This window comes from Berghia stephanieae, chromosome 9 (genome assembly GCF_034508935.2).
Source record: "Berghia stephanieae isolate SIO BIC M18660-M18661 chromosome 9, UCSD_Bste_1.3, whole genome shotgun sequence".
Lineage (NCBI taxonomy): Eukaryota > Metazoa > Mollusca > Gastropoda > Nudibranchia > Aeolidiidae > Berghia > Berghia stephanieae.
The window spans coordinates 443,425-467,487 of record NC_088368.1 but is presented as its reverse complement, the minus strand read 5'-3'; the positions used below and the strand labels follow the sequence as shown (position 1 = coordinate 467,487).

Below are 24,063 nucleotides of genomic sequence, written 5' to 3'. Positions count from 1 at the left end.
CACACACAAACGCTCCGAATTTATTAGGCCAGCATTTAAGCTTAATAGCCAATAATCTCAATCATTTCTATGTTACATGTTTGTTGTTATCAATAGGTACTTTGGTAAAAGTCCCTTAGGCCCTCCAGCAGGGAGCTGATAAATGGCCTAGTGGCCGTGACCCGGTTTTTTGAGCTTTTGAGTGATGGGTCTCAGAAACAATTCCATAGATTTTTTGTTTATGGATGGATTTTAATGATTTATGTCTTATTTTCTTCAGGAGGAAGACGTTTGGTGTAGTTTATTTTTTAAATCAATGACAATTTAGAATATCTTTTGATTGTGGATAAAATAGGGTATAATTTAGCTTTGGATAATTAAAAAATGAGAAATTGGTAAATCAAAATTTCATGAAGGCACGAAGATTTAACATCTTAACTTTTTAATAAAATTAAAGCCGGCTCTATTTCTCCGAATGGTCAGTAGCCTCCAGTAGCTGATGGATTATGGACGCGAGGTTGGTTTTATCAAAAAGTTGTGCTATCGCAAATACTCCATGGCGCATTCACTTTTTCATTTTGCGCTGCACTATCAAAGAGAGAACAGAAGTAAACCTAAATAACAAAGTCAAAGTCTCAAGACGGGAACAGATGTTGAAAGACAGGATAGGACAAACTCAAGTTAGAAGTCTAACAGAAAGTTGGGAATAAAAGACAGAGCGCTCAAGCACTGGCAAAAACCAAAAAAAAATGAATACACATTCATCATTCACACAGACACTCTCGCAAATACCCCCCCCCCCCCAAAAAAAAAAATCTTGAGAACGGAATCCGTTTGGACAAATAGAGATCAAGTTTTTTTTTCCAGAGCATTAAGAGAAAAATTTCGTAAAATTAAATTCAGAGCAAAGCTGTATACCGCATCCATGAAATTCGTTCCAGCAAAATCCTTACTCAAAATCTTAGCGGACATTTTATACCAGTTTTTAAATCCAAATGGTGGTTACTACCGGAAATGCAACAGTTTCAGGTCACAAAGTCCGTCAGTAAATAACAAAGGCAAATAGAAGACCATTTTTTCAGCCATTAATACCTGGATACCTGGATACCTCTGTATAGAGCTTTTAGACTTGGTGTAGTCTCCTTCGCTCCTCCTCATCTATTAATGATTGGACCAATTTTTATAATTGAACTTGTTTCCTAGGGTGTTGCTTATCTCCAACTCTGCTTTGAATTTATTCAAATTTTTTGCTGATACTGTGGTTTCTTGTAGTTTATTCCAGTTATTTACAATTCTAGATGAAAAAAAGTTCCTTCTTTCATTTGTTTTAAAACGTTCTTTTTTCAGTTTCTTGCTGTTTCCTCGTGTCTGAATGTTCTTGTTTGGTTTAAGGAATCCTGCCTCTACCCTGTCTATTCCCTTTACTATTTTATATGTTTGGATCATATCTCCCCTTCTTCTCCTGTAATCTAAGGTCGGGAGATTTAATTCTTTCAATCTCTCACAGTATGTTTTGTCTTTCAGGTGTGTGATAAGTTTTGTTGCTCTCCTTTGCACTCTTTCCAAACTGTCTTTGTCTCCCTCAAACTTCGGATACCATATGCAGTTAGCATATTCCAGCTTTGATCTAACCATAGTCTTGTAGATGGTAGTCATGTGTTTTGTTTTCAGATTCTTGAAATTTCTTTTCACTATTCCGAGTGTTTTACTAGCCTTAGATTGAACATCTTTAATTTGCTTCTTGAAGTTTAGCTTCCTATCAATAAATACTCCTAGGTCTTTTTCCCCATTGGATTTCTGCAGGGTTTTTCTTTCATTATATAGTTTGCTTCTCTGTTGTTTTTTCCTAGGTGAAGAACTGCACATTTATCTACATTGAACTCCATCTGCCATATTTCGGACCATTCTTCAAGCTTTTTCAAATCTTGTTGTAAGGTGTTTCTTTCTTCTTCTGTATTAGCTACTCCATAGAGCTTAGTATCATCGGCAAAGATTTTACATTTAGATGATAGATTGTCTGGCAAGTCATTGATATAAATCAGGAAGAGAACTGGTCCCAGTACACTTCCTTGTGGAACTCCACTTGTTACCAGTCTCTCTGTTGATGCTGTTCCATTCACTATCACTTTTTGTCTTCTATCTTTGAGGAAATCTCGGACCCATTTGACTGTCTGATCATTAATTTGATACTGTTCCAATTTCCTGATTAGGCGCCAGTGTGGAACTTTGTCAAATGCCTTTCTGAAGTCGAGGTATATGACATCTAAATTGTTGCCTAATTCCAGGTCTCTCGTCCAGTCATCCATTGTTTCAAGTAGGTTTGTTACTGTAGACCTTCCCGCCATGAAACCATGTTGATCTTTGCTGAATAGTTTGTTCTTGGTCATATGATCAACCATTTCTTCTCTAATCAGCTGTTCCATGAGCTTGCAGACGACAGATGTCAGGCTCACTGGTCTGTAGTTTTCTGGATTTTTTCTGTCTCCCTTCTTGAATATGGCTGTGACGTTAGCTTCTTTCCATTCCCTTGGTAGTCTTCCTTCTTTCATCGACTGGTTAAATATCTTGGTTAGGGGTTCTACTAGCTGCTCTGCTAAGTTTTTTAGGATGTAAGGATGAAGTTTGTCAGGTCCAGGTGATTTACTCTCCTTTAGGTTTTGTAGTCTCTTCATTACTCTCTCTTCAGTAATCGGCCATTGTGTAGTATCTATATTACTTGTTTTAGCAATATCTGGCAAGTTTTTTCTGGTTCTCCACTGTAAAGACACTTGCAAAGAAGAGATTTAGCACCTCTGCCTTGTCTTCATCTTCAGATGCCCAAGTGCCATCTTCTTTTTTTATGTCACAGGTTCCCTGTCTTGTCTTCATTTTACTGTTTACATAACTCCAGAATACTTTAGGATTTTCTTTCGTTTCCTCTGCTATCTTGTTCTCATACTTTTGATGCGCTTGTCGGACTATTTTAGTAGTTGCGTTTCTCACTCTTTTGTATTTGTCCCAATCCTCTTCCTTTTTGCTTCTAGAGTATCTTCTATTTACTGCCTTCTTCTTCCGTAATGCCTCTCTCACTTCCTGCGTCATCCAAGGTTGCTTTCTTCTCCCAACCCGGTTCCCTCTGCTTTTCGGGATGTTTTTCTCGAAGCATTGGTTAAGTACTCTGGTAAATCTACTCCAGTTGTTTCCTACGGTGTCCTCGATTAGTATTTCCTCCCATTTGATATGCCCCAGTTCCTCTTTCATACTCTCTAGATCAGCCTTCCTATATCTGAGTGTCAGTTTTTCATCTACAGTCTCTGATGTCGCCCTCAGTTTTAGGAATATGGTCGCATGGTCGCTTTTTCCCAGTGGGTGGCTCAGTCTTAGGTCGATTATGTCATTTTCTTCCTCCATCAATATCAAGTCCAATACGTTGGGCTTTTGGTTTTTTCTCTGTCTCGTGGGTTCTTTTATTATCTGTTGTAGGTAGCAATCTTCAATGGTTTCTATGAAACTTTCCTCCAGGCTTCCCTCTTTTGGTTCGTCCATCCCTTTCCACTCCAGTTCCGGCATGTTGAAGTCTCCCATAATAATTATCTCTGAATGCTTTTTTTGTGATGCTCTCCTTATCATCTCCAACATTCTCTCATTATTTTCTCCTGTGCTATTTGGGCTCCGATAAATCACTCCTACTAGTATCTGACTTTGTCCAGTTACTCCAATCGAGCACCAAGCGCTCTCCCTAAAGTCGTGATCTGTGAGTTCCTCTATGGGGTTAACCTTGAGGTTCTCTCTCACCAATAAGTATATTCCTCTGCCGGAAGTTTCAAAATCTCTGCTAGCTATTATAGTGTATCCCTCAATACCTAACTCTGCTATGGTTGGGTGTGTTGTTGCATTCTTTGGCTTAGCTTCTGTTATTGCTATTACATCTGGATCTTCTTCTTCTGCCATAGCCTTTAGCTCCTCTCTCTTATTCATCACACTGTCTGCGTTCGTGTACATGAACTTCAGGGTATTTTTCATATTCACGTGCTGCCCCTCCTTATCATTTACTGGTACTTCTCTTTTTTGAATTTTCTTGTTGTCTTCGAGTCCTTGCTCAGAAACATTTTGGGCAATTGGACTGACACGTTTCCAATATAGTCATTCCTCATCCCAATCCCAGTCATTTCCTCCAACATCGCTGTCTCTCTTTCTTATTTGTTCACTAAACTTCTCCCTGAAAATGACCCTTTTCTTATATATGACTACATCTTCCCCTGCTTCTCGTCTTCTCCTCAGCTCCTCTCTTAACTCCTTGGCCTGCTCTCTTTGCATAATTGTTTGGTCTGCTCCAATATACACCTTTTGTAAGCATTCCCGTTTATGGTCTTTCAACTGTTTGCTGTTCCTAAGAGCAGTGTTACGCTGATCCGTTGACATCAGACTTATTTTCATGGGTCTTGGTCTATCTTCTCTTCTGCCCAATCTGATCACTTGCTCTATAGGGTTGAGGCTGTCTTTGTTTCCATGAACCTGCAACTCTTTGAGTACCATTTGGGCTTTTCTTATATCTTCCTTGTTGTCGCCATCTTTAGCTTCTGGTATGCCATACATAATTACATTTTTCACCCTCTTAGCCCTTTCATTTCTCTCCTCTTCTAGTTCCAGGTTCTTTTTCACCATTGCCTGCTTCTTCTCCTCAGTTTCATTGATTTTCCTCATTTCATTTAAATCTTGTCTTACTCTATCTGACTTTTCTTCTGTACTTCTCTTGAGTCTCTCCTTAATCTCACTCGCCTCAGACATAGGGTAGGCCTCTATCTCATCCTTTGCTGTTGATTTCACTATTTCTATCATCTCCTCTGTGAATTCACCTTTTTGAATGATATTCACACTTTTATCTACGTCTTCTACTTTTTTCCTGAGTTTATCTACTTCCTTTTCAAGCTGCATGAAATTGCCCAAGAACTTTGAGGCCACTTTGTTGCAGGACTTAGAGCAGTAGTAATGCAGCAGCGGACATTCTTTTTCTGAGTCTTTCTTCAACAGTTGATAGGTGTCATCATCTATCTTTTCACACAAAGTATGAAACCACTGGTCACAGAGCTCGCACTGTAAGCATTTCTCAATCTCTTTGCATACATATTCACATTTTCCGCAAGTCTCAGTCTCAGCTTTTGCTTTTGCCTTATTTGTACCCATCGGTGCAGGGCTTTCTTTCCTACTACTGCCACTACTAGTACTGGCACTGCCAGTTCTACCTTTCCTACTACTGCTGTTTAAGCTCATCTTCTTACTTGTTAAATGACCAGATCTATCTAAGTCTTAGCTGTACTGTATCACTGTATCTTGTCGTTCACTCCAATCTGATAAGTATCTAACTAATCTCAACTAGATATCTCAAGTACACACACAAGCCGGAATCCTCTCGAAGGCAGAAATTACATAAATCCAATTCGAAAATGAACAAGTTTTGATGTCCGATATTTCATTCAAGTTTTGTGTTTCTGGTGAGGGGAGCGAGAAGATTCAATATCAATATTGAATAATAATATTGAGTACTATTGTCACTGCCTAAATATTTCTAGAATTTAGATCAAGAAGATTGAATCAGGAGAGAAATGTAAACACGTCCGCCATCTTGGATTTCCACCATTAAACTAACATAACTTTTCTTCTGCTTATCTGATTTTCACAATTTTGGTATCAGTAGAATCGTGTTGAAAAGCACTTTAAAATGATATAGGTTTCATTGAGCCCAATCCAATTTGAATTTTTTACCAAAGTACCTAACAACAGGTTACCCAGCATGAAAACAATTCACAACTCAATAGCCAAACAACAACAAACATTGAAACAACAACAATTACGTTCCCACAATATTTTGAACACTAACGAAGTGTGTTTCAGCGTCCTTATCGATAAGTTTGGAAATCGACTAATATCTAATTTATTTCAGTGAAATGTTTTCACTAACTTCACTAAATAAAAACGAAAGTGAAAGTACAATGACGAACTTTGGTTCTTTAACTTTTTATTCTGTAAAAAATACCTTTTTTCCTCGCTTTTCTGTCTTGCAATTGCTGTTTTTTCTGCTTTCCACTGTAAGGGACTTTACGTGGCATAATGTTTCAAGCGTTAAACCTTACGAATTGTGAAAATTAGCTTCCCAAGAACCAACTCACGGCATGTGCTCTGCCCTGAGGTTCCCAGTTCTTAGAACCAAGTCAACTTATATTAGTCAACTTGCCAGGGTTGCCAGATTATTTTTCAACAAAATGCCAGGGGAAGACTCAAAAAATGCCAAAACACTCAAAAAAATGCCAAAGTCTGTTGACTCCCACCCCCACTAAGAAAACTACTCACTTTTGATAGACAATTTACTATCATATCCTGGTGGCTTGCGTGTTTTCTTTTCTTTTTTTTTTTCTTTTTTTTTTGAATTATACTAAATTTCCTGTTGGGGTAATTTTTTTATTAAGAAAAGGTGTCATTTGAAGTATAATATACAAGAAAAGAAAATGCCAAATGAAAATGCCAAATGCCAAATGATTTTTCTAATGCCAAACGGTTTTCAAAAATGCCAGATTTTTGGAATCTGGCATTTAAAATGCCAAACTGGCAACCCTGCAACTTGCTAGTCGAGATAATATTGACTTGAACCGCAGCAAATGCACAAGAAAAACATGTCAAGGGGTAGAACCTGTTTTCGTTGTCAATGAAAATATTATGATTTCAAATTTTCACTTGTTTAAGAATAATTTTGATAAAAGATTTCAGATTTTACCGAATGTTGTTGTTTATGATGTCCTAAGAGACAATTTTCTTTGCCTCGATACTACAATGTTTGCCTTAGAGAAGTAAACATGGCGACTGATTTTGGTTTGGTATCTATGGAAAAAATTGACAAATGCTGTGAGAATTAAGTTCAGCATCAGCAACTGCAAATAGTGGGAATATGACAATTATCATTTCGTTTCGAATTTAGAAAATGAATTTTTCTTTTCAAATAAGTAAGCTGTTGCCTGAAGAGATTACTACAGTAGACAACAAACTTCAAGTCTGTCGTCAATACGGCCAAGACAGGTAAAAAAACACGCCAAAAAAAAAAAAAATAATAAGATATCGAAATAATTAAGTAATCCACAGATTTAGACCCAATGTATTCAGCTAGTTTTTAAAAAAAATGTTCTGCCGGTGGCACTAGTCATTTATATTATATATTCATAATGAACGAGCTTCATCCAACATTATATGACAATCTCTGGGAGTGGGAGGCCTTCCGAAAGTTCCTCGCGCTAGCTCTGGGAGTGGGAGGCCTTCCGAAAGCTCCTCGCACTAGCATTATTTCAATTTGTATTTTATTCATTCAATTTGTCAATATATAGTGGCATGTTTATGCATGAGAATGACTGGTAAAAACCCCTCTCTTAATGTATTTTTCTTTCTTACTAAATTTTTGCCGAGATTGTTACCATAACATCTGCTTTTCTTCTCTACTCAACAGGTATGGCTATCAGGAACTCAAAAAGATGCTCTTTGAAATCGTGGACAAGATGGGCGATGCCTCTGCTAAAGTAATTCCTCTGCTTGTCTATTAGCATGTATATATAAATAACATTTTAGTGATAAACACACTTGCCTTTTTAAGGGTCCGATTTTTAGGTTTGAACAGCAGCGGAGGAACTCTTCAGCCAACAACAAAAAAACAATGTTGGCTGAAGAGGGCTTTTTGAGCCCAAAACGTTCTGTATTTGGTGTTTTGTTCTTTTTTAAAGCTGTCATATTCATTTTTGTTTATAACTTTTTACTGCCCAGTATAGATAGATTCTGATCAATTGAATCAAAACTACAGTTGTCTTGTTTTTGTTATTGACTGAAAAAGCCTTTTGACATTGAGTGTTAATGATTTGATTTTGTTCTTATTTGAAGCTGTTACAATCATTCTGTTTCTTTTGACTGTCATCATTGGGAACTCTTTTTTTGTACATAGTACTTTTTACACTAAAAAATAATTTGGACTGAAAATTGGCAGGGATTGACGTGTATGTATTCTACAGGTCTGATAATCCAAATTGTTCTGGACTTTTTGTTGTTAAATTGAAACAGTCTCAAACCAATGCAAAATATTGTCCATGACAATACTGTGAAATCAAGCCCATAATTGTGTTTAGTGATCAGACCTGCAAATAGGTGCATGTATGTCAGGATGACTCAGAGTTTTGTTTCACCCAATTCCCATTTCGATTTCAGGCCCAGAGGTTGCCAGGTACAATCACCACCGGGTCCAAGCTGGAGAACTCTAACCACCATCTCTATGTCATGAAGGATGTGACAGGGTAAGCATGGCCTTCATTTCTTCTTTCATAGCCCTTCACAACCATTTCATAGCCCTTCACAATCATTTCATAGCTTATCACAACCATTTCATAGCCCTTCATAAACCATTTCATAGCCCTTCACAATCATTTCATAGCCCTTCACAACCATTTCATAGCCCTTCACAACCATTTCATAGCCCTTCACAACCATTTCATAGCCCTTCACAACCATTTCATAGCCCTTCCCAACCATTTCATAGCCCTTCACAATCATTTCATAGCCCTTCACAATCATTTCATAGCCCTTCACAACCATTTCATAGCCCTTCACAATAATTTCATAGCCCTTCACAACCATTTCATAGCCCTTCACAACCATTTCATAGCCCTTCACAATCATTTCATAGCCCTTCACAACCATTTCATAGCCCTTCACAATCATTTCATAGCCCTTCACAATCATTTCATAGCCCTTCACAACCATTTCATAGCCCTTCACAACCATTTCATAGCCCTTCACAATCATTTCATAGCCCTTCACAACCATTTCATAGCCCTTCACAACCATTGAGCCCATGGAGACAGATTTTATCCTTTTTCTATAGCGTGAAATGGAAAATATCTATTGCTTGCTCCCTTTTGGATAGGATACTTGACTTTCACAAAGTACTTTCCACCAGATCTAACAGACCCAGCTACCCAATCACTGCTGTGCATAGGGAGGGACATGAAAAAGATGTCAAATTAACCCAGGGTTAATTTCAGACCTTTGTGTGTGAAGCGACTGCTTTACCCAGGGTTGATTTCAGACCTTTGTGTGTGAAGCGACTACTTTACCCAGGGTTGATTTCAGATCTCAGTCCCTTTGTGTGTGAAGCGACTGCTTTACCAACTGAGCTTTCAGGACCCCGATTTCTTGTTTCTTGTTTCTTGTTTGGTGTGAGTAAATTTTTACATCAGCAGCTCAGTATTTTTATGTCTTGTCTTGTAACAAAACCAAGGTATGTTGACAATGGTCAGTTTCTGGATGGGTGAGAATCATTTTAAGATTCTGACCTTTGCATTGTTAGTGCATGGGCCAGTGGGCGAAACCCTCCCCCCCCCCCCCCCTGGGGGAGTTTTCGCCACATGGTTTTTCTGAAACAGCAATATATCTTGAGTATTAATCCGGGTGTTACCGTTTTTTCAAGTGTCATTTACGAGAGTTACGGCCCTTGAAAGGTCATTAGGTGCAGTTTTTTGTGAAATCGTTTTTGTGCATAAAATGGTTGTTTATCACCTTAAAATTGTTTCACATACAATCAATAATGGAATTTTATTGTAATTTCTCATTTTTTACCTCATATCATAAAATATTTTACAAAGCCATATAGCGTTTTTAAATCTTTGATAGCCATTTTCTCTATAATTTGAAAAAAAAATATATTACAGTGTACTTGTTTCCCTTCAGGATGAATAAACAAGAGGGATTTTGCACTAGCACAATTCAGGCATGCTTCAGGGACATATAACACAAATTAATCCGGGTGTTACAGTTTTTTCAAGTATCATTTACAGGAGTTATGGCCCTTGAAAGGTCATCGGGTGCAATTTTTCGTGAACTCATTTTTGTCCATAAAATGATTGTTTATCACCCTAAAATTGCTTCAAATGCAATAAATAGTGGAATTTTATTGTCATTTCTCACTTTTTGCCTCATATCATAAAATATTTTACAAAGCTATATAGGGTTTTAAAATATTTGATAGCCATTTTCTCTATAATATGAAAAAAATATATATTACAGTGTATTTGCTTCCTTTCAGTGATAAATAAACAAGAGGAATTTTGTACTAGCACAATTCAGGCATGATTAATGGGCATATAACACATATTTCTGAAAGTGTATCCTTTGGTGTAAGAGCTTGGTCAGCCATATACATTTGTAACATTTGACCTTGCTGTAGCAAAGAAAGCTTACGATATTGTCTGGCAAAACCCACAGCTTTACAAAACAGTCATTATTCACCTGGGTGTCTTTCACACCATAATGTCATATCTTGGTGCCCTGGGAAAGCTCCAAAGTGGATCTGGTTTTGAAGAAATTGTGACTGAAGCAGGGATATGTGCACATGGTTCTATGGATAGGGTTATGAGTGGAAAGAACTACAACAGGGCTATACGAGTGCATGTGTCTGTTTTGGAGGCTCTAGAGAGGCTTCTGCTTGCAAAATTTGAGCAGGACACGGATTCAAAACTCAGTAAAGACCTCATGTCTTACATAAAGGAATTCACCGAAGGAATTTCAAGCCATACAGCTAATAAAATTCTCCAGTCAACTGTGTATGCTGAGTTATTTTCCCAGTATGAAGCCTTCAAAGAGAGTGTCCGCTCAGGAAAGTACGGAAAAACTGCACAATACTGGATCCAATACATGAACAGAGTTTGGCTTCTCCTCCAGTTTCTGCGAGCTACAAAGACAAACAACTTTCTTCTTCATATATCTTGTTTAAAAGAACTGTGCCCACTGCTTTTTACCATGAATCACCACAATTATGCCAAGTATCTCAGTGTATATTTTGTGTCACTAGCCAACCTGATTCATTCCCACCCAGGGGCAGAAGAAATGTTACAAGATAATGGATTTAGTGTCTCCAGATCAAGGACGCCTGCTGGAAGAATAGCAGTTGATATGACCATTGAACAAACAATAAACAAACATGCAAAGACAAAAGGAGGTATTGTTGGGTTCAGCAAGAGTCTTCCAAGCTATTACCGTTGGAGTGGAACAAGACACAATCGAGCAGAATATGTATCAGCAACCCAAAGAATGATCAGCAACAACAACTGTATGGATATAGACACCCACAAAGAATTGAGCCTTGCAGAAAAAAGACAAAGTGAAAAGCGAGTGCAAAAGATCCTCCAGGCATTTTCAGCATTTATCAATCCCTTTGAAGTTGAAGATGGTCTGGTCAGTCTAGCTTCAGGAATGAAAGTGCAAGAGGATGTTGCTGATGACCTGCTAGCCGTGGAAAAAAACAGGAAAAAGATTGTTTGAAAGTTTTGTTGAAAACAGACTGAAGGAAAAGACTGTAGAATTTCACAAGCCATTAGAAAGAAACAAGACCAAGACATTTGCATCATTGAGGAAAGTGGTAACAGTGAAAAAAGACATGAACGTGGTCAAAATCAAGGCACAAAGAAATTTATTTGGCCAGCTTCTTGTTTTGTCCCAAGAGCACAGTGTTGATCTTCAAAAAGTTCTTCAATATCCTCTAACACCTAATCCATGGTCGCTGGCTTCATCAGATGGTTTACCTCTGAAGACCAACAAAGCAACTCTGTTGCACAAGCTCACGCCTGACAATTCATTAATGTTCAAGGATTATGCAAAAAAAAAAAACAAACACCGTTTACATTGTTGATGGCAATGCACTGTTACAAACTCTGTCAGCAATCCCAAATACATTTGGTGAAGTAGCCAAACTTACATTTTCCTCCTTACCACAAGCAGCTTGTGTACACTTTGTGACTGATACTTACATAGAAGATTCAATCAAAGGTTGTGAGAAATTGAGGAGAGGATCTTCTGAAGATAATGCATACTGGTTAAGAGGATCTGCAACAACAGTGCCCAGACGTTGGAAATCATTTCTCAGCTGCATTGATAACAAAAGATCCCTCATCAGGTTTCTCCTCAAGGAATGGGAAAGTAACGAATATGCAAAGAAACTGAGAAACAGGGAAATCTTCTTTGTCTGTGAAGAGAGATGCACCTTACTTTACAGTGACACGGATGAATTTACCACAGCTGTACCTTGTCTAGATCTCTACTCATCACAGGAAGAGGCAGACACACGAATTATACTGCACTATCAATATGCTTCCCGCCAACCAAACTGTGAAACAATTGTTGTCAGATCACCAGACACGGATGTCTTCTTACTTCTCCTTTCATTCTCAGAGACAATTGGAAAGACCCTGATTTTTGATACTGGCTGTGGCAACAACAGGCGACAAATCAATGTCTCTCAGATAGCATGGACTTTGTCTAAACAGATGTGTGATGCATTACTTGGTGTCCATGCATTCACAGGCTGTGACACAACAAGTTGCTTTGCTGGGCAAGGAAAGCTGAAAGCTCTAAAATTTCTTCAAAAGGAGGAAGATCTTAGAATTCTGTTCTCCAGATTTGGAACATCAGCAGCTGTTTCGAGTAATGACTGTCTCATGTTAGAGTCATTTGTGTGCAAGCTGTATGGCAAAACCTCATGCACAAGTGTCAACAAAGTGAGGTATGACATAGTTCGCCAGCGTTTCAAAGGAAAGAAAGGTACCATCTCATGCAGTGGTGGAATTGATCTGTGTCAGATGCCTCCTTGTAGTCAAGTATTGTCACTGCACATATCAAGAGCCAACTTTCAAACTCTCATTTGGACGAATGCAGTGTGCCAGAATCCTAGCATTCCAAAACCAGAGGATAACGGTTGGCAGAGAAATTCTGCAAATGAATTGGAAGTACAGTGGTTCAAAGATGCTTTCATTCCAGATGAGTTGCAGGAAATTGTGTATGAAGAAAGCTGCACCAGTACTGACGAAGATACATATGCCGAGGATGGTAGTGATAGCTTTGACAGTGATTTCCTTGACGACACTTCAGAGGACGAAGAGGATTTTGCTACTGATGATGAGGATATGTAATAAATTGGTGAGCAGTGCAAACTGTTAAGGAGTAAAGCATGTTTGCAAAACACATAAGGATATTGTTTTTATGTACTTACTGCATCTTGAATCAAGAATCCCTTTTGAGTATCAATTATTCTTCATAATATAACAATGCGATTTCGTTCAAAAGTCTTCGGTAATGATGCTTCACTTGGGTTGTGAACAAATTAGTCTTTTTTCATGATATATCTATTGTTTTTACCACACCTTCAACTTACTTTTAAATGTGACAACTGGACATCAATACCATGTTTAAAAAGAATGAAAATTATGATGAATTTGGCATCCCACAAAGTGGAGAAAAATTTAAGGGTTGCGTACACTTTTAGTTTTTCCTGTGACGTAGAAATATGAAGGTTGTTGTTGAGGCTTGGGCCATAGCTTTCTTCAGTGCTACATTTTTAATGAACATGCTGTTTTTGGCCATATTTAAAATAATTTTTGTGTAAAACACTGAAATAGCCCATAAGTTTAGCTAAGACACTTCATGAGATTACTGACAAATTGTTTCAACTTTCTGTGAATCTATATAATATTTACAAATTTAAAGCTTGTGCACATAGTTTGATAGTATCTATATTCAATTTCCTTCAGTTTGATACCCAATTTGCATATATTTGAATTAATATTGTAGTCTCCAGAGCCTTTGAAAGAAATGTTTCTCTTTTTTGCAAGGGGACACAACTCACTTTTTTCAAAGGGCCATAACTCTCTTAAATGACACTTATTTTTACGGTAACAGTGGAATTTGTATGGCCAATAAGTTCTATTATTTGAAAAACATAGTGGCATAAACTCCCAAAGGGGGGGGGGGGGGGGAGGGGAGGTCCCAGTGGCCTAAGCACTAGTGTTCTTGGTAAGTCTATTTTTTTTTACAGACGTTACCTGGCTCGACTCAGTTGTGAATGAGAACCTGGCTAATAGGGAGTCACTGATATTGTGAGAATTTAGTGTACAATAAAGATGTCTTACAAGTGATTTGTACTGTATGATATGGACATCTGGGTCCATATAGCTTGCTTGGAGAATAAAAAATACATCATAAAGTGCATAGAACATGGTAAATCTGTGGCAATGCACTTTATAAATGACCATGATTCAATTTATAAAATCTCTCACAATATTTAATTGTTCTATGTTCAACTTAAACTATGATCATGTTGTTGGGAATGTCTGTTTGTCTTGTGCATCTCAGGGAGAAGAACTCTGTCATCGGCATCTTGAAAGTGGGAACCAAGAAATTGTTTGTGTATGACGTCACCAAAAAGCAGCATGAGTTAGACCCCTTGTGTGTTTTGGACTTCTACGTACACGAGTCGAGGCAAAGGATGGGTTGTGGTAGAAAACTCTTTGATTTCATGCTGGCTGTAAGTTGATTTTACTTCTTCCTCGTCATCACCATCATCATAATCATCATCACCATCATCATCATCACCGTCATCATCATCACCATCATCATCATCATCCTTCCCTATCTTTGTCTATATAATTTATATCCTTCCTTTCCCCCCAGACTGAGAACATTCCAGTCAAACAGATGGCCGTCGATCGTCCTTCACCCAAATTCTTGTCTTTCCTAAAAAAACATTACAACCTGCACGCCCAGATTCCCCAGGTCAACAATTTTGTCATTTTTGATGGATTTTTTCACAACAGAAATGGTGAGGACAAAACAATAGTCCGTTTGTCTCTCTCTCTCTCTCTCTCTCTCTCTCTCTCTCTCTCTCTCTCTCTCTCTCTCTCTGCTCTCTCTCTCTCTCTTTCTATCTCTCTCTCTCTCTCTCTCTCTCTCTCTCTCTCTCTCTCTCTCTCTCTCTCTCTTTCTCTTTCTATCTCTCTCTCTCTACTCTTCTCTCTCTCTCTCTCTCTCTCTCTCTCTCTCTCTCTCTCTCTCTCTCTCTCTCTCTCTCTCTCTCTCTCTCTCTCTCTGTCTGTCTCTCTGAAAACCTTATTATTAAGTAATATACAAAAATGAATTTAGTGGTTTAAAAAAATGACCAAATATCAAACACAGAACGTTTTGGGCAAAAAAATATTCTTCGGTCGGCCAACAACAAAAACAGTGAAAATGTTATCCAAGATTCATTTGTGCAACTTAAAAAAACCCCCAAAAAGCTGTAAGAATCATAACGGGAAATACAAGAGAAAATATTACCCCTGTTTTCAAACAACTCCACCGTTTGCCTGTTGAGATGAGAATGGAGTTCAAGATGGCCTGTATAATGTTCAAATGTATTCATGGCTTAGCACCACATGACCTAATACCATTGATATCAAATGTATTCATGGCTTAGCACCACAGGACCTAATGCCATTGATATCAAATGTATTCATGGCTTAGCACCACAGGACCTTATGCCATTGATATCAAATGTATTCATGGCTTATCACTACATGACCTAATGCCATTGATATCAAATGTATTCATGGCTTAGCACCACAGGACCTAATACCATTGATATCAAATGTATTCATGGCTTAGCACCACAGGACCTTATGCCATTGATATCAAATGTATTCATGGCTTATCACTACATGACCTAATGCCATTGATATCAAATGTATTCATGGCTTAGCATCACAGGACCTTATGCCATTGATATCAAATGTATTCATGGCTTGGCACCACAGGACCTAATACCATTGATATCAAATGTATTCATGGCTTAGCACCACATGACCTAATACCATTGATATCAAATGTATTCATGGCTTAGCACCACAGGACCTAATGCCATTGATATCAAATGTATTCATGGCTTGGCACCACATGACCTAATACCATTGATATCAAATGTATTCATGCCTTCGCACCACATGACCTAATGCCATTGATATCAAATGTATTCATGGCTTCGCACCACATGACCTAATGCCATTGATATCAAATGTATTCATGGCTTAGCACCACATGACCTAATGCCATTGATATCAAATGTATTCATGGCTTAGCACCACAGGACCTAATGCCATTGATATCAAATGTATTCATGGCTTAGCACCACAGGACCTAATGCCATTGATATCGGAGTACAGGCCACCTCGGGCTCTCCACTTCTGACAACACACCATTTTAGAAAGAAAAATGTCCGAAACCAAATTCTCCTGGCGTCCATTTTACGTTGTGGCGCAATCAATCAATCAGAAATTCTCTCTTGGTCTTTTCCAGAACGGCTCAAACTATTGAGAGCTTCAAGAAGACAGAATATTTTAGATTAACTTTCCTTTGATCTTTCAAAATTTAATATTTAATTTTCTTAAAATTCTCATATCACCTTTGTCTTATAGATAGAGAAAAGAAAGTGGAATTCCCATTTTTAAATTTAAAACTTTTTCTGGACATACATTTCTAACTTGTGAATGCCAATTTTAAAACTTGTTTTTTGTATTTTTTCCTTTTCTGTTCATTTACAAAATTTCTAGACAAGAGGAACAGACAAAGCAGATTCCCTGGTAGTGGTTACCATAGCAACACCACACAAAGGTCACGACCCAATTCTGGTGAGTGTTGAATGTGTCACTCATCTTTTTTTCTATTCACTCCTAACTAAGCTTGACAATCAAAACATTTTTAAAACCTGTAACCTTTGACCTACACGTTACACGTTGAGGGCCATACCAGCAGGCGACAAGGTTACACAAAAAAACCCTGTAAATACTGTAAATTGATTGAGAAAATGATTACAGGAAGTAAAACTCTCAGTCCTGGAAAGCTAATTGGGGTCATCCAAGAGAAAAAAGAATAATCAAATGATACACGAGGGGCATGAACTGGGAACTCCCCAGCTCACTGGCAATGAATGCCTTATCTACTCAGCCACCATGTTTAAAAAGAAGTATTGAACATCACAAAAGAATTATTGTAGAAGAAATAAAACAAAATATAGAACATGAAAACTTTTCTGTAACCTTGATGGTCTAATCAACAACATTACCTTTATTTTCCTTTGTCTCCACAGGTAGAAAAAGTAACACCCCCTTGTCAACACCCCATTTAAACCAACTATCTCAACCACCTCAACCATCTTCGATACAAAATAACCACGGTAATTATCCTCCCTTTTCCCCATCCAATTCCAAATATGGAAACAGGCAGTCGCCCAGCTATATGGCTGCTGGTGAAAGAATGTACAGTCGACACGGTGCTACACCCCCAAATCCTAGAGCCACGCCCCCTTACAGCAAGGCCACACCTCCTAGTGCTAATTGTAATACCCAATTGACTAACGGGATGGGAATGGTTGAACAGTCTTCTCTAGCCATTTCTCGTTCTAATTCTTTTGCCAATAAACATAGCAACAACACCGCTGATGTTCCGAGCGAACCAACACAAAATATCACCAACATTCCAGGGGTGAATAATAAAATAAACAACACATACGACATCAATTACAACAAGATGACATCCCCTTACATGCAATACGCCATGGGTACCAAGAACACACCTCCGTATTATGACAAAAATAATTTGCATACACAGGCAACCAACGGCATGGGGTCAATTTCCAGGCAACAGGAAATAAGTTATGAATCTCATCAACCTTTAAGTGCTCCAAATTTCAGCAGCAGAAGTACACCTCAGAATGGAAATACAGGAATAGGAAGTGCAAACGGTTTCCTGCCAGACATCAGAAGTGGGAATTCCTCTCGTCAATTCGATCTTGGAAATCAACAGAGATTTAATAATGCTCAACTTCCTCCGAGCGGAAAAAGGACGAGTAAGAATTTGTTGTACTTTCAGACAAACAATGTGCTGTGTCGAAATTGGGATGGGGAATTGATAGAAACAAAGAAAACGAATGCTATTCATGCTTGTCAATCATGTAGACATTTGGGATGGGGAATTGATAGAAACAAAGAAAACGAATGGTATTCATGCTTGTCAATCATGTAGACATTTGGGATGGGGAATTGATAAAAATAAAAAAAATGAATGCTATTCATGCTTGTAAAAAATATTTAATAAATCAGGTTTTTGAAATGTAAACACACACAATGACTATCATGTTATTATGCCATCATTTTAAAAATGGAGATAATCATAAACTTAAAATTTAATTGCAGACGAGATTCTTTGACAGTCATAATCTACAAACTGTTAAACATACATAAAAATAACTCTAATACACAACCATAACATACAATAATATAACTCTAATACACAACCATAACATACAATAATATGTCTAATACACAACCATAACATATAATAATATAACTCTAATACACAACCATAACATACAATAATATAACTCTAATACACAACCATAACATACAATAATATGTCTAATACACAACCATAACATACAATAATATAACTCTAATACACAACCATAACATACAATAATATAACTCTAATACACAACCATAACATACAATAATATGTCTAATACACAACCATAACATATAATAATATAACTCTAATACACAACCATAACATACAATAATATAACTCTAATACACAACCATAACATACAATAACATAACCCTAATACACAACCATAACATATAATAACATAACTCTAATACACAACCATAACATACAATAACATAACCCTAATACACAACCATAACATACAATAATATAACTCTAATACACTACCATAACATACAATAATATGTCTAATACACAACCATAACATATAATAATATAACTCTAATACACAACCATAACATACAATAATATAACCTAATACACAACCATAACATACAATAAATGTCTATAACAACATAACTCTCATCCACAACCATAACATACAATGATATGTCTAATACACAACCATACCATACAATAATATAACTCTCATACACAACCATAACATATAATAATATAACTCTCATACACAACCATAACATACGGTAAAATATCTTGAATACACAACTATATCAGGAATCTTCTAGAACGTCACACAATTCTCAATATCATCCAGCATGGTTTTAGTTAATAACAAAAATAACCAAAAAGGAATTGAAGTCGATGACAACCGCTTGATGGCTTTTACAATGTTTTGAATTTCAAACTGCCAAATTTACTCAATCCTTCTAGATGTCTGTAAATATCCCATTTAAAAACTCGGGACCAGGCACCAGTCTGAGAGAAAGATTTCTTTACAAGGTTTGAGAGGGTAGTCCATTCATTAAAGCTTTTAATAAAAATGATATTACATAGTTTTTAAAAACCTCAATTTGTTTTGTTAACTTAAAGTGTACGGAATAAAGATAGCAGTAATAGTCACGTGACTCTACTGAGACTGTAGTCCCATCACTTTACCTGATCTCGTGGTGAACATGATGAAGTGTAGAAATAACGGGAGATGGTTGGATTGTAATCAAATTCTTTCTGGCTGGTTAAAAATCTATTGTAGCCTCCTGGGAAATCCCACCGTGTTGTAAACGGGTTCTCTCTCATTCTCATCGACACGTTTGACATGGTGCATTGTTTGTTGATTGTTATGTCGTGTGATCACAAACACACACACTCGCGCACACACACACACACGGCTTTTTAACACGTCATGCTTCACATGTTATATCTTGAATTGTTTTTTTACCATAATATATCTTCTTTTTTGTTTTATTTGTTTTTGACTTTTGTTGCTATTGTTGTTGTTACTTTTGCTGTCAATGTTGTTGTTGTTGTTGTTGTTATTGTCTTTGCCATTTTTGTTATTGTTATTATTATTGTTTTTGCCATTGTTGTTGCTATTGTATTTGCCAATGTTGTTGTTATTGTCTTTGCCAATGTTGTTGTTATTGTCTTTGCTATTGTTGCCATTGCTGTTGTTGTTGTTATTATTGTTGTTATTGTCTTTGCCTATGTTGTAGCCATTGTAGTTGTTAATGTTATTATTGCTAATGTTGTTATTGTTGTTGTGTTGTTAATATTGCCATTGTTGTTGAAATTGTCTTTGCCAATGTTGTTGTTATTTTTGTTATTGTTGCCATTGCTGTTGTTGTTGTCATTGTTGTTGTCGTTGTTTTCCTCATTGTTGTTGTAGTCAATATATTTGATTTTTTTTTATCACCCTCAGAGTTGATGTTTACATTCCTTGCTATTGATTTGATTCCATAGAAAATGTTTGGGTTTTTCTCTCTATGACGCTGAACTAACGCTTACCTTAACACTCTGCCTGTTCTATTTATATCTTTAGATCTTAAATAAGACGGGACAGAAATGGTCACAATTTAATTTTGATTTATTTAGTTCCAAGTAATGTTTGTGTTTTTTGTTCATCCTTATCTTTTGTTTTGTTGACTAGTTTTTTTTACATCATTAGTTCTATGTCGTTTCGTTTCGTTCCTTTCTTCAGCCTTATCTTTTGTTTTGTTGACTAGTTTTTTTTACATCATTAGTTCTATGTCGTTTCGTTTCGTTCCTTTCTTCAGCCTTTCTTTTGTTTTGTTGACTAGTTTTTTTTACATCATTAGTTCTATGTCGTTTCGTTTCGTTCCTTTCTTCAGCCTTATCTTTTGTTTTGTTGACTAGTTTTTTTTACATCATTAGTTTTATGTCGTTTCGTTTCGTTCCTTTCTTCAGCCTTATCTTTTGTTTTGTTGACTAGTTTTTTTTTACATCATTAGTTCTATGTCGTTTCGTTTCGTTCCTTTCTTCAGCCTTATCTTTTGTTTTGTTGACTAGTTTTTTTTACATCATTAGTTCTATGTCGTTTCGTTTCGTTCCTTTCTTCAGCCTTATCTTTTGTTTTGTTGACTAGTTTTTTTTACATCATTAGTTCTATGTCGTTTCGTTTCGTTCCTTCCTTCAGCCTTATCTTTTGTTTTGTTGACTAGTTTTTTTTACATCATTAGTTCTATGTCGTTTCGTTTCGTTCCTTTCTTCAGCCTTATCTTTTGTTTTGTTGACTAGTTTTTTTTACATCATTAGTTCTATGTCGTTTCGTTTCGTTCCTTTCTTCAGCCTTATCTTTTGTTTTGTTGACTAGTTTTTTTTACATCATTAGTTCTATGTCGTTTCGTTTCGTTCCTTTCTTCAGCCTTATCTTTTGTTTTGTTGACTAGTTTTTTTTACATCATTAGTTCTATGTCGTTTCGTTTCGTTCCTTTCTTCATCCTTTTTTTTAAACATTTTTTAACATTTAAAGAATGATTTGAGTAACAGGATCAAACTGCCAGTTTTTTCTGTTTTTCAAATATGTGACCCACTAACTCAGAATGGGTTCATGTCAGGGAGGGGGGGGGGATGGGGGTGGCGGTATTTAGATGCTAAGATTCTATCAGTTAAAAAAAAAATTAGGTTAAGTTCATATTAAAAACAAAACAAAACTAGAGCATCTGTATAGCGCAGTATCCACTAAACAAGCTCAACGTGCTTTACAAAGGGTCCCTAACCATGTAGGATGGGACACGATGCCCGTTAGGCGATTTAAAACCAGAGGCAACACTGTTCATGACCACACACTTACTTTACACCTGAGTATGGTGAGAGAATGTGAATACGGTGTTTTTCAAGGACTCCAACTCTGCAGCGTTCAGAGCTGGACATTCTGATCCGAAGGAGAGCGTCACATGACAAGACCACAGAGCTGCACAAATGTCATGGAGTCTTATTGAAGACACAAGATGTCGATTCTTGGAGAGACAAAATTAAAATCTCTTTTTTTTGATAGTTTTTTAACACCTTAACTGCTGGTCTCTGGAAAGACATATATTGAAAAATGTGTCCAGAAAACGCGTCCTTCAAATATCGATCGATTTAAATGACTCTCATCCTGGCAAACATTGTCAAACCTGGGACCTGCAAATATTGTCAAACCTGGGACCTTGCAAGGTCTTCCTTAGAGTCTCAGGTTTGCGGGTTCTTGTCAAGATTAGGGTCATTTAAATCGATCAATAATTGCAGGATGAGATTTCAGGCCAAATATTTCAATAAATGCCTTTCCAGATTTCGGGTTAAAATCCCTTTTTGTCACAGCAACCTGATACTGTTTGAAGACGATTTGAGGCGATTTGTCTCGCTGTCTCAATCACAGACTTGGTCAGGGTCTTGTCTTGAAACAAAGACAAGCATTATAGATTATGGTCAGTAACAATGGTTGAAAAGCTCTGCCTCCAGCTTTGTTCCTTGGGTAAAACACTTTTTCTTATTAAAAAAAACAAAACTTTAACATTTATATAGTGCATTATCCACTAAACATGCGCAAAGTGTCTTAAAGGGTTTCTAGCCGACAGCTAAACATGTGCCTTACAAGGGTCCCAAGCCGAGTCCCTAGCTGACAGCTAAACTTAACGTATAGGACGAGAAATGATGTCTGATTTTGAACAGAGACAACACTGTTAACGTCTAGGACTCATTTTCACCTGAGTGTGGTGAGGGAATGTGAGTAAAGAACATTCTCCAAGGACTCAAACCTAGGACCTTCCAATCCTAAACCACGTGTCATAACACCAGATCACATAGCCACACACACTTTTTGATATTCCTTGTCTTAAATGATTAAAAAAAATAAATTCCAAACTATTTGGTTACAGAAAGCGAGACGAATAGAAATTGTCAGAGAAAATCAATTTAACATTTCAAACTTTTGTCTATATCAAGACCCCACAGAACCGCCAGTGCTTCAGAGAGATGGCCCACCGGCCGAATATCGGACCATGTTGAATATGCACCAGACGTATCAAGGCCGGAATGGCCGATTTGTCATATCAGAGTGAGTAGACCACTTTATTTTCTATTTTTGAAATTTATTTGTGTTTGTTCATTTTGAGGAGTTTGTGGTATTTGCAACACGTTAAGGTCATGTCACTGCATTAAGGAAGGAAGTGGAGGTCTCCCATTGATATGTGATTCACCATCAGTGAGGAAAAGCTTGGCTATGGAAGTAACAAGTCGTAAACAAACAAAGCATTGGAACAGTTTTAGTGTTAGAAAAACAAACAAACAGAAACCAAGTTTGAGCTTTTATGAAACAAATTATCCACTGAATGTGCTCAAAGTGATTTGCTAGGGATTCCCAGTCATAGTCACGTTTAGCATACAAGACGAGGTCTGTTCTATTTGAACAGAGACACGCTGATATTGGCCAGGAGGTACTCATTTACACCTGAATTCAGTGAGAGAATGTGAGTAAAGAGCCTTTTCTAAGTACTCAACTTTGCACCAGAGTGAGACACAAGTCTGAGACGTTTTGTTCCAAGTCGAGTGTCGTACACATGAATGTGAGTGTCATACACATGAATGTGAGTGTCGTACACATGAATGTGAGTGTCGTACACATGAATGTGAGTGTCGTACACATGAATGTGAGTGTCGTACACATGAATGTGTCGTACACATGAATGTGAGTGTCGTACACATGAATGTGAGTGTCATACACATGATCATAAAGCTGCAGATGCAAATCTGTCTCGCCTTTCAAGTCAAAAAATGTATAACTTTTCACTCTCCCTTGTTCAGGACAAGACCTGCAGTTGACCCAACTCCAAGTGCCACCACTGCCAATTCCCCACCTACCACCAAACCGCCGTACAGAGCATCCACGTATGACCAGAGCTACGGTCCCGTCAGTCACAATGCCAAAGGAGATTGGGATTGGAGCGTGTCGGGTTATTTACGGGAACAACGCATGAAGCAAACTGTCTCCAATCGATACAACCCGCCCCGCCTGTGGTGATGATGATGATGATGATGATGGTGATGATGACAATGATGATGATGATGATGATGATGACAATGATGATGATGACGACGATGATGGAGGAATCATATTATAGTTATAATCACAGATTAAAAAAAAACAAAACAAAGAATGTTTTGGGACCAATCCTTCTTCAGCCAACAACAGAACTAATCTCCAATGGTAAAATGATCTGTCGAGTGTAAAGGATGAAGTAGAATTCCCGTTTGATTTGGTTGTAGGTCTAGGCCCAACAAGTTTTCATTGATATTATTGTAAGAGACTTTTGAAGATGACAAAACCACATTCAAGATGAAAAAATGTTTTGGTGCCAGTTTTTCTATCAAACTGGAGATGATGCAATCAATTTATTTTTGTTATGTGACCCATCACTACATCCCAGTGTAATAACAGGATGACCCAGACGATCACAATGACCTTGACCGTCAAGATGAATGCCA

At 37.3% G+C, this 24,063-nt stretch overlaps 3 protein-coding genes across 7 annotated transcripts in view; 1 reads left to right on the top strand and 2 right to left on the bottom strand.

Moving 5' to 3' along the window:
- The window catches only part of LOC144979431 (uncharacterized), a 198,183-nt gene extending 196,433 nt beyond the window's left edge, over window positions 1-1,750 (bottom strand). Inside the window, exon 1 of the mRNA XM_078926078.1 lies at window positions 1,072-1,750. Coding sequence (XP_078782204.1) covers window positions 1,141-1,635 — 495 coding nt within the window. The 5' untranslated portion in view covers window positions 1,636-1,750 and the 3' untranslated portion in view covers window positions 1,072-1,140. The remainder of the gene's footprint in view (window positions 1-1,071) is intronic.
- LOC144979426 (guanine nucleotide-binding protein-like 1) overlaps window positions 1-19,296 on the bottom strand; it is a 49,714-nt gene extending 30,418 nt beyond the window's left edge. Inside the window, exons 1-2 of one of the 4 annotated variants that reach the window (XM_078926069.1) lie at window positions 6,575-6,759; window positions 5,993-6,185 (exon numbers count right to left, since the gene is read on the bottom strand). In XM_078926069.1, coding sequence (XP_078782195.1) covers window positions 5,993-6,065 — 73 coding nt within the window. In that variant the 5' untranslated portion in view covers window positions 6,066-6,185; window positions 6,575-6,759. Of the gene's footprint in view, window positions 1-5,836; window positions 5,940-5,992; window positions 6,186-6,574; window positions 6,760-19,239 lie in introns of those variants that run through there. The other 3 variants (XM_078926070.1, XM_078926071.1, XM_078926072.1) reach the window with 3 other exon arrangements.
- LOC144979429 (alpha-tubulin N-acetyltransferase 1-like) lies at window positions 6,775-23,728 on the top strand. Of its 2 annotated transcripts, none has more exons than XM_078926076.1 (9): window positions 6,775-7,026; window positions 7,448-7,517; window positions 8,194-8,279; window positions 14,164-14,335; window positions 14,482-14,629; window positions 16,392-16,469; window positions 16,928-17,014; window positions 22,525-22,636; window positions 23,383-23,728. In XM_078926076.1, exons 1-9 carry the CDS (start codon window positions 6,932-6,934, stop codon window positions 23,597-23,599), a joined length of 1,065 nt encoding a protein of 354 aa, XP_078782202.1. In that variant the 5' UTR covers window positions 6,775-6,931; the 3' UTR covers window positions 23,600-23,728. The 2 variants fall into 2 exon arrangements, with proteins under 2 accessions (XP_078782202.1, XP_078782201.1); XM_078926075.1 differs by having other exon boundaries at window positions 6,778-7,026; window positions 16,928-17,686.
- The last annotated feature ends 335 nt before the right edge of the window (window positions 23,729-24,063 follow it).